At 38.8% G+C, this 10944-nt stretch overlaps 1 protein-coding gene across 14 annotated transcripts in view; it reads right to left on the bottom strand.

Moving 5' to 3' along the window:
- Positions 1-924: 924 nt before the first annotated feature.
- The window catches only part of CAMK2D (calcium/calmodulin dependent protein kinase II delta), a 254424-nt gene continuing 244404 nt past the window's right edge, over positions 925-10944 (bottom strand). For 3 of the 14 annotated variants that reach the window (XM_019534064.1, XM_019534071.1, XM_019534070.1), the window contains 4 exons: positions 10793-10868; positions 10426-10520; positions 9229-9457; positions 3012-3197 (listed from right to left, as the gene is read on the bottom strand). In XM_019534064.1, coding sequence (XP_019389609.1) covers positions 3143-3197; positions 9229-9457; positions 10426-10520; positions 10793-10868 — 455 coding nt within the window. In that variant the 3' untranslated portion in view covers positions 3012-3142. Of the gene's footprint in view, positions 2942-2999; positions 3198-9224; positions 9458-10425; positions 10521-10792; positions 10869-10944 lie in introns of those variants that run through there. The other 11 variants (XM_019534059.1, XM_019534061.1, XM_019534062.1 and 8 more) reach the window with 9 other exon arrangements.

The following is a 10944-nucleotide window of genomic DNA, read 5'->3' as shown; positions in this document are numbered from 1 at the left end:
CTGTTCACATAGGGTGTGTCTACACATGTGCTTTAATGCACATTAGCCTATTTTAATGCACATTAAAGCATCACAAAGAACTGGTGTGCTTTTGCTAATGCACATTTTTCTAGTACTTCACAATGGGAGGTACTACATTTAATGCGCAATAGCAAAAACACATTAATAAACGTGTAGATGCACCCACAACGATTATGCTACTCTTGACATAAAATCAGAATGATGCTGTGGTGGACCTGGTCGCATATTTCATGGCCCATCAAGGATAGAAATGCTCTAAGGGATCATCTGTGGTCCTGACATACAAGAACTTAAAAAAGCAAAATAACATGTGTAGAAGCTCATAAGTAATGTGTTTCAGGGGTATAGGTTGTTGCTGTCTTGGTCTAATGACATAGGCAGACAAGGTTCTTTGGGTAAATCCAATATCTTTTATTAGTGCAACTAATAAAAGATATTGGATTTACCCAAAGAACCTTGTCTGCCTAAAGTAATGTTTAGCATTTAAATGCGATTATCTTTCTTTATGGTCTTCAGTGTGAGACTCATGGTAATCATGATTAGAGTAGCCTCTAGACTTTTACATGGTGAGGAACAGGAAAACTAACCAATAAAGATTTGGGGTTCAAACTTTCTAAAATATTTCTAAGTGAATTCCCATAAAAGAAAAAGTATGTACAAAACCTGTCAAAACGGTGTAATACAAAGGTAGTAGATTAAAAGCCCGAGGAAGAAAAATTGTGCAAAATTAGACAGATTAGAAAAGCCATTATCTGTATTCCCCAATTTTGATGTGTAAAAGTACTTTAGCTTGTATCAATTCAATTCATAGCCAGAAATAGAAACTTTATATTTTCCTGTGATTTTTTTTTCCAGGGCTTTGCAGTATCCAACTTACTGTGAAAGGAAAACACAAGCACAATGTCAGCAGAAATCACAAATTTATTAATTCTTAAATATATCAGTCATTTACCATTATGGCAAGAACTATGTACACTGTGTCTCATGGTAAACTGCAGTGTTCCAAAATGACAGAAGGTAAGTGTAGAATTCAGTTGTGGTGGAGAGAACGAGTCACAATTTCCTCACATCTTGGTGTGGAAGACAAACTTGATCTACAGTAATACATCAACACCACATGCTATGGTAGAAGTATAAAAAAACACCCTACACCTAATTTGATAATTTTAAATACATTTATGCCACTTATAGCCGCTTCACAAAAAAAAGGAAAGAAATTAATAAGAAATAAAAGTGAGGCCATGACTTTTTCACAGATCCCATTGGCAGGTTAATATGGCTCAATACATTTACTGTAGATGCTTATTTTAAATATATATTGTTTTAAATCAGGTAATAATTACCAGAGAAGCTTAAATCCATTTACCGTACATCCACTAGTAACAACATCAAAGTGTTTAAGAACTGCTTTTGATTAGGAATCAACACAGAAAAGTGAAATTATACAAATTAGGAAGCTTTCCCATTTTAAAAACATCAGGCTGCTGAGTAGCACATTGTAATTGCTAAAAAGAACATTGATTGAGATATCATGCACTATACAGCACTGCAAAAAACAGTTAGCCCCATTGGTAATAAAACAATGAAGAACCAAAAAGAAACTGGACAATCCCTGTATTTATTCTATTAAAAATGAGGGGGAAAGAAATCTAAATACTTGCCGCAATATATGTATTTTCATAGGTATGCGAGAGAAGCAAGATAGTCCAGGTCACAAAATAACTGTTCTAAATGGATATTGAGAGCGTTCCCTGCTTACTGTACAGGTGTTTGCAGCAGAAGGATAGAAATTAAACTCTTAGTAATGCTGCAGTAGTTGCTGCCCCTAATATTCCTCAATAAGCAACAATTTAATAAGCCAAGAACAAATGCAACCACCCCCCACAAAAAAATCCTACTGTGGTAAAGTGTTACAGTATTAAAAATTGGTGTATTCTTAATAGCCTTCCAGAGAAGAAGCAGCTATAATCAAGTAAACAAACTCTTTATACTAAGCTGTTAAAGCCTAATATTTGTAGAGTATATTAACCACACATCTGGACTACAGCATAAACAAAATAAAAAATTCTCTAAAGCCTCCTTAATTTACTGTACACCCTAAAAGTGATAAAAATCTATTTTATTTTACCCTTTTAATCATCAAAAACTATTTCCCATTCACTGCTCAGTTTCCCACAAATTTTAATTTAGCTCTTCATTCACCTGGTATAAATTTTCAGTTAGCATAGCAAGAAAGCAAAGGTAAAGATTCAAGAAAAAAATGAAGCTGACTAGCCAGAACAGTAAAAATTAATTCAAAAGTGGTCAAGCCAGCAAATGATGCAATTTTTCCAGTTTACACAGTTGAGTAATAACTAAGATGGCTTCAACTGGTATAACGCCAACATATTTCTCCTTCCACATTCACCAGTGATTTTGTCCAGCTAAATATTGCAATAAAACTGTTTTACAGTAATAGAGCTGTCAGTGGAAATTACATCTTTTTCTACTATAACCAATGCAAATCCCATAGGGGGAAGGGAGAGGGGGAGGGAGCGGAGCAAAAAAAAGTTCTTAAAGTGTGTGTGTGGGGGGGGGGGGGATATGCTTTTTGCAAACATTGTAATTTTAAAGATGTTTGTCAAAACTTGGCATACATAGATAAAAATGACAAACATTGCTGAACCTACTACTGTACTGTGAATGTTTGTTTTTTCTTTGTCATTTCAATTTGCATGAAACATTTCCTTCATTGAAGAGTTAACAATGGACAGATGGAATATACAACCAAATGATGCATTGCAAAATGTGTTACATGTAGAACCTTCACAACTTCATGCACTCAGAAACATGCATGAAGAGGAGAACAGGATGGCCCAGATGGTAACCAACCAGGTGCATTGAGTATGGAGAACGCAAGAGTGGCACCGTTGATTTTTAACTAGAAGGGAAAAAAGACAAACAGGATTGCCATTAGGAACATCATTGATTTATGGTGTACTCTACAAATGTAGGGAGAGTACTATAAAAATTATCCAAATCAGCTGCAGCCTGACAAGATATTGTTTGTTCAAAAAAACAACCAAGCACTTACATATATCTCTTTTCCTCTTCACATCACCTTACAAACACCAATTAACCTTCACAGCATGCCAGGAGGTTTTGTTAATAGTATCTTCACACTAGTGGAAGGGACCCTGAGACAGAAAGCTTAAGTAACTTGCCTAAGTCCACAAAGGTCCACAAACTTCAAACTGAATTTCAGTCTGAAGGGAGTTTAAGTTGATATAAGTTACACCATTTTATGGCACCCTCAATCTGCATGTTACGGCAACATGTACTGTACAGGCTAACTTGGATTCACACAATAAATCAATATATTGTTAATATCCCCAACTTATACATCACTTTTGAGTTGGCCCTGTGAGTTGGGTCAAGGAGTCTAACCAGGTATCATTTTTATATGCAGGTGCCAGAAAAGGAGTGTAAGAAGAAAAGCAACAAACAGAATATTAAACTAGTAAAATCATCATTATTATTCATCATTTTTGTTACTAGTTTTTGGGGCTATAGTCAGGCCCCAGTGGTGCTAAAGACTGCATAAGTTCTTTCTTTTAGGTCTTTTTCTGGAATGTAACTTAGTATAATGTAGAGTATCTTATACATCAGTAAAAAGTTGCATTCTAGCACGTGGCATGATGTCTGAATGTGTTTGATTCAGTAAGTCTCCTGACTACTTGTCCTGATATTTTGTGTGCATACGTGTTCTTGCGTGCATGTGTGCATCTGTATGTATCCTACTGCTATGTTTAGCAGTTCTACAAGGTAACGGAGCCAATTCTTAATACTGAACATACAGCAAATGAAAATGATGTCTCCTTCCATCAAATATATCTGCCTCACACAGACAGAAGCTGTGGAACAGATGGATGCAGAAGCATTTTTGGTCATCTTTCTGAATCATAGCAAAAATCTAGAATATATAATTCTAAATAAAAATAAATTGTAATTTGTGGCCATTTTCTTTTTTCAGACAAAAAACCCTAATGTTGTAGGGAAAATACTCAATGCATCTCTGTCTCTAGCAGTCTAGGTGCTCAATTCTGTCCTCAGGTTTATATGCTTTCATCACTGAAGCCTTCACAAAATCAACTATAGTGCTTGCTGAAACTAATTTGACATAACCTAGAGAAACATATACCTGCAGATGAGACTAGCTACGATGTTCTGCTTAGCTTATTGTACTTAAAATCTTCAGCCACTGCTAGTAAGTGTCACTTTGCATTACAAAAGTGTAATGATTGACCAAGAGAGATTATCAATAATAAATTCTCCTAGAATGACAGATCTGAATGTGACTGAGTGCAAAGCTCTGGAACCCAAGAAGGAAAAGAAAACAGTGATGTTGAATTTCACCTTCATGAGGCTCCTACTACAGTGCTCCAGAATGGAGAGAGTTTGCTGCTTTTACTTTGAAAAATCAAGGTAGATTCCAAGACTCTCTAAAAGATGGTCATGAAAACTTGAAAAGGCTTATTCTGATAGGATGGAAAACTATTAGCTGGAGAAATGAGGCTTAGTAAAAAGATTGTAAGGAGGATAAGGAACTGCATAAAAGGGAAATGATAATCTGTGGTAGAAGTGGAACTATTGTGCTGCAGGAAGGTCATAAATGAGGATCCTTGAGAATCAGTCTTGGGATTGATGTTATTTCATACTTTAGCTAATGGCCTTGGGACAAGAAGTAGGAGTGTACTTCAACATTTGCCTATGTCAAAGTTGAAAGGTATTAGCAAAAGAGAGAAGGACTGGAATATTTTACAAGAATAACCAGATGACCTTGACAACTGGAGGAATATAAAAAGGGTATAATGTAATTCTTCCAAGGTCAATACCTTCTATTAACAGACTAACACAAGAATTTTGATTATATACTGGGAGCTCATCATTTGGAAATGATGGAAAAGACGAATGCCCTGAGGATATTAGTTGATATCAAGATGGCGATGCACCCACATGACAAAGCTGAAAAAAGGGCAAGTGTAATCCTACGATGTATCAGGCAAGGTATTTTCAGTTGAACAAATACTAATGGCACCTCATTAGAAATCACATGCAAGGTCTAGGGGTATAGGTTGTAGCCGTGTTGGTCTAAGGACATACACAGATAAGGTTCTTTGGGTAAATCTGGTGCCTTTTATTAAACCAACTCAAACAGGTGGAAAAAAATTCTTCTTTGCAAGGTTTCAGGCACAAACACCCTTCATCAGGTTAAGGAAGCATCTGCAGCTGGTGTGTGCTCTTCCTGTATGGAATGGATAGTAAAGAAGCCAGAAGCTGGTATGCATACAGGAAAGCCAGTCAGTGACAATGTAAATAGGAGTCAATGGGTGATGGAAGATCTATCACTCAAGTTCTTGAAAGATGAATTCAAACTGGAACTGGTGCAGAGAGGAACAGAAGGAAGAGGAGACTAAAAGAGTACTTAGGTCATTTAGCTCATTTAATTTAGTAAAATTAAAGTTGAAGAAAAATATGATTGCACCAGGGCAGGGCCCAGCAACCTTTTCAAGCTGTAGGCTGAAACAACTTGGCTCCGTGCACCACAGGGCAGGTGGCTTTTGCAGCACATTCAGTTGCAGGGGGACCATCTATGCACCCATACTGGGACCAAGCCATTGGGAGCTATGCCCACTCCACTGCCTCTTTTTGCAGTCCTCTGCTCCTTGGCTATGGCACGGAAGCAGCTTTCAGCCCATGGGGAACAGTACTGGAAACACGTATTTGTAAACTGCATCCCTGTTGCTGCTCCTCCTTACTCTCCTTCTCCCCTGCCTCACCTTAGGCTGCAATGCAGGCGAAGCTGGAAGCTGCCAGACCCCAGCATAGCTTTCCACCAGGTGGAAGCTGCACCTGTGCTGTAGCTTTGTGGGAGGAAGAGAACCAACAGCAGTGCCAACAGTTTTTAGCTACCTGAGCCCAGGACAGCTCTCCACAGGCTAACTGTGCCCATGGGGGTGTGTGGAAGGCAGGAAGCAGCAGCAGCGGGGGCAGCACCTGCTGCTGATGTGCTGCCAATACCCCAGGGCCAGTGTCGAACTAGAGCTGGGAGGGGGAGAAGCAGCAGCAGCAGCAGCGTGAGTGCAGCTAGAAGGTGCCCAGTTCTGGCGCACAGCTCCTCACTGCCTGGCTCTAATCTGGGCACAGGCAAAGCCCTCCAGCTCTGAGACAGATCCAGTGGCTCTGTGGGTCCTATCTCGTCATATGTTGCTAACCCCTCCATTGGCGGGTTAAACACCAAGGGGTAAAAAAACCATTTAAATTTAAGAACAGGGTTCACCTCACAGCAAACATCTCTTAAAGTGGCTACAGAAACATTTAGGATTCAACGTAGAGGAGAGAGCTTCATGGGACAGCCTTCTAGTTGGAGTAATGGGGAAAAAAACATAACTAGTTTTAATGGAGTGCAGTCACTTTATGAAAGGGAACATAAGATGTGGTAGCCAGCCACAGCAGGGGCCTGGATTCAGTGATACAGAAGGTTGATTTCTGTCTTGAGTTCAACTTTTAGAACCTCTCCGAACTACCTCTCCCTTACCCACAGCTATGCTCTAGGCTGAGAGTCTCTACTTTTCCTTCCTGACCTCTTCATACCTGAGATTTGATTCTCTCTTCCAGGCCCCACTCTCCCACAAACTCAGAACATCTTCACTCACATGCTCAAACCTGCAGGCTCAGAAATGTTTTCTCTCATTCTTGATGCCCCACCAGGTCCAGAAACCCTGTTATTTGTGGCTGAGTTTGAGGGAAAGCAGCAGTGAAAAACTGCCTGCAGTTAACACTGAACTGTGGCTCAGTCCCTGCGGGGCAGCTCTCAATCAGTTCTACGTACAGTTACATACCCTTATCTTTCTGCATAAGGGGCAGGACATGGCCCTCCACAACTAAGAGCCTCCAGTGACTGAAGTACCCCACTTACAAGTCCCTAGGGGGAAACAGCTGGTCTAGCCCCTGGCTATTCATTAGCCACATTATACAATGTCCATTTATGCAACTCACATTCCATGATTTAAAATACTATTCACCAGGCTGGCACAACTGTTTGCAGAACGTATTCGTTAACAGGTATGATTAGGCATAATGCTGTATGTTACACAGATAGCCACTATGCTCCCTTACAGTCTATGAATGAATTCATGCAATTAGTCAATTGTTACCCCTTTGCCTCTATCTTACCTGCATATCCTTTATTCTAAGTACTAAACAAAATACAAACAAGCAGAATAATTAGACTGCTATCTTGGCAAGAGCTTTGGGTTCAGTAAGTATCAGGCTGAAATACTGTTTCTTAGGTGTTTGTTTCTGGGTACTGTAATATATGCTTTCAGTTCCCACTACAACACGGGGCAGACTGTTCTACATGCTAATTGTCCCTTGACAGAAACCCTTTCCCCAATAATCTCTCTTTTTCTGTTACTCTAAAGGTGTATTTGTTAAGCAGTAGTGGCAAACTTGGAACTGTGAACAATAGAGGAAGACTTGGTCTGAGACCCCTCGGGTTTATATTTTGAAATAACAGTTACCATAAAAACATATAGTGTACTGGATGGCCCAGAGCCCACTGCACTATCCCTGTACGTAATCTGAAGCTGGAGGCTTGATAGAACCAGTGCATATATAATTGATTGAAAGCAAAGGAGAACTATAAATGGACTCATTTCAGAATGGCAGGAAATCTCAGATGGAATTCCATAAGGGTCAGCCCTGGGTTTGGTGCTATTTAACATTTTATAAATAATTTGGATGCAAAGAAAAAATGTATACTGGTTAGGCCTCAGCTGGAGTACTGTTGTCACATTTTTGGAACCACCTGGAAAGAAAGATGTCAAGAATCCGCGGAGGCTGCAGTGGCAATTGACAATGATGTAGACTTGGAATGCAAGCTGTATGAAAAAACATTTAAGGAACTACGTCCGGGGGGAAAAAGGGAGATTAATGGGGAGATATTTGTTAATCTAATATTTGGAAGGTTGCTATAAATAAGAGGAAGAACTTTCCTTCCTTATTGCAGAAGGTAGAACATGAGACATTGGGTTTAAACTGGAACAAAGCAGATTTAGCTCAAATCTTATGAAAATCTTCTAACTGTGAGAAAAGCAGTACAATGGAACATGCTGCCTGGCGAGTTCCGGAACCTCTTTCACTGGAGTTTTTCACAAGGAGGCTGGATAAGCATCTATCTGGAATGGCTTAGGAGAGATGCATCTTGAAGCTGGGCAAGAGCTTGGACTAGAATACCCTTGATGTCCCTGCAGGCCTATGATGGGTTTCTTTAAAATCAGTATTTCGTCCTTTTAAGGCAATCACCAATGGTGTAATCTGTAGTACATATGGGCTACCTCAGTTCAAAGGAAGGATTACACCCATAAAAGATTAATATACCAAAGCAAGCAGCATGTCCAGAGGGAGAGCTGGAACCATGTTACAGCTGTGCAAGCATGCAAGATCAACTCTGGACATTCATGATTCACACAACTGAGAATCTGGCCCAAGAAGTTTTGGCTTGTGCATATGAATTGTGGGGCGATTCCAACCCTGGAGTATCAGAGGACACTCAGAGTCACCTATACAATACTAACACAGAGCTTGCGAGATCACCTGCAGTAAAGTAAGAATGAGGCTGAGAGAGAATTTATGGTACTTATTCCATTTAATTTATAAAGTAAATAGATTATCTGATTTTAAATCACAAAGCAGGGCACATGGCTCAGCTATGTAAACACTACAGCTGGTTGGAAAGCAAGGGATATTGTACCGCATTGATGAAGCTCCAATGTAGCAAACTTCCATACACTACACTGGGCTTAAAATTCAACTACTTTTTCAGTTGAAAGTTCAATTTTTCAACTACTTTGGGAATGGAACAACTCTTACTGTACAATACTGAGCACAATAAATGCTTAATCTTAACACAAACACTTATTGTAAAATAAACAGTAAAAAATTACTTATTCAAAACATTTGTGCTAATGTCACATGCAGTCTATTGAATTGTTAAACAAACTTAGCAGAAATGACAGTGCAGCAGTTATAAGACTATTGTGCTATCCAGAGAATGACAGTTTCATATGCCAGAAGCAAGCATGAGATCACCTATAAGCCACCCACATAACACAGGCCATAGATTTCCACCCCCTTAGCTAACAATGCCTTCAGTAGATTTCTTACTTGATAGGTACTGTTGGTGACCCTGAACGATGAAAATGCACATTCTGCCATTTGCCATCACGACGATGCCAGACCCGAGTCTCCTCTGATTGCATAGTCTTTGGCATTCCACTTCCATCCATGTACTGTGTCAGCCGTATGTATGCAATGCAGGCAGCATCATCACCCACGAGATGGACATGAGGATTGAGGATAATAGTGTGGATTGGCTTATTACTCTTAGACAAAGCTAGGGGGAACAAACACAAAATCATTTTTCAAAGCGAACCAGCCAAGTGCAAAGTCAGCCATGCTGAGCCATAAATACTGTTTCACTGGTGAGCAAAAACCTCTAAGTATAAATAGAGTTGAAAGGATAAGAAGAGAGACAACAGGGTGATGAACCAGGTTCTCCTCTCTCATCAGAAAGGCAATCTGAAGTAAAGGGGTTTATACCACCATGCAGGTACTAAATACATGAAAACAACCGTCTATGTTTTTTTAATTAGATCAATTTTTAAGGATTTCTTACATAATAAAGATGCAAAAAAGTATGTTTTCTTTCCTTTGATCTAGAAATGGGGTCACTGGATGAATCTCATAACCTAGTACCTGAACCCTGTTCATACTAATATCTGGGTGGATTTAATTTTTTTTGCAGCTGACACTACTTATTTCTGTTGTTCTAATATTGTTAAATTGTACAGCTTTTATATTCTGAAACTGACATGACTGTATTAAATCTATTACCTACATGTAGTTATTGCAGCTAGAAAAATCGGTGGGCTAGATGTTCAGTTGTGAATCACCAGTTTTCCCCCTCAAATTTAGCATAAGAAATAAAAATAATAAGAGGTCAGACATATAGATGTTTAATTGTGAGCACACTGACCACTGATACATACCTTTTAAGTGTGACTGTTGCTATTGTATTCAGTCTCTTCAACAATGACAAAATTATCTACTAGTCTCATTTATCCCTCCACTGTGTTTTCCACAAAATAATAAACACATTTTAAAACTCCCCCCACAATTAATAGTTTTCTATTGTTTCTAAATAAGAATAATAGAAATATAAAGGAAACAGAGTCAACAATTAAAAAATTCCATATGACTTAAGGTGTAATAAAAAGACCCCCATAAGCAGTTACAAAACGTGAAAGGTTGAAGATGCACATTAGGGGAGTGCTTTAAGGAAGAACAAATAGGAATACACACCATTTTCAAAGTAAAACCGGTGAAAGTCCATTCCTTCCACTAGATTACCCAGAGCTTCTGGTTCAAAAGATGTAAGTCCTGGATCACAGATCTTTCTGTGGAGCAAATCAAATTGTGATAGCAAACACAGTCAGTTAGAAAATGCCACACATGACTATTTCCTTTCTAAAATTCTTTGAATAGTCATTTAAATCTGGTTAGATGCTAAAACACTAAAGTCTATAGTAAATTTCCATTTGACATTTTTGTGTAAGAGCTTTTGAAGCAAAGGATTACTGCATATACTATGTAAGGATAGGGGTCTGATAATGTGTTTTTTTTTTAAGCATTTATTCCTTCTTGTCTTTCCCAAAATAAGTCAACTTACGTGTAAGCTTCAAAGTCCCCATTGTTGATGGCTTCAATCAACTGCTCAGTAACCTTGATAATCTCCTGTTTGCGTGCTAGAAAAAGAGGATAAACAAACCAATACAATAGCACATGAGATACAGAGCAAAATGAAAAGCAACAGCCTAAGAG

This window comes from Crocodylus porosus, unplaced genomic scaffold (assembly GCF_001723895.1).
Source record: "Crocodylus porosus isolate Cpor-Errol unplaced genomic scaffold, CroPor_comp1, whole genome shotgun sequence".
Lineage (NCBI taxonomy): Eukaryota > Metazoa > Chordata > Crocodylia > Crocodylidae > Crocodylus > Crocodylus porosus.
The sequence above is the reverse complement of the archived record's forward strand: the minus strand, read 5'-3'. Positions and strand labels throughout refer to the sequence as shown.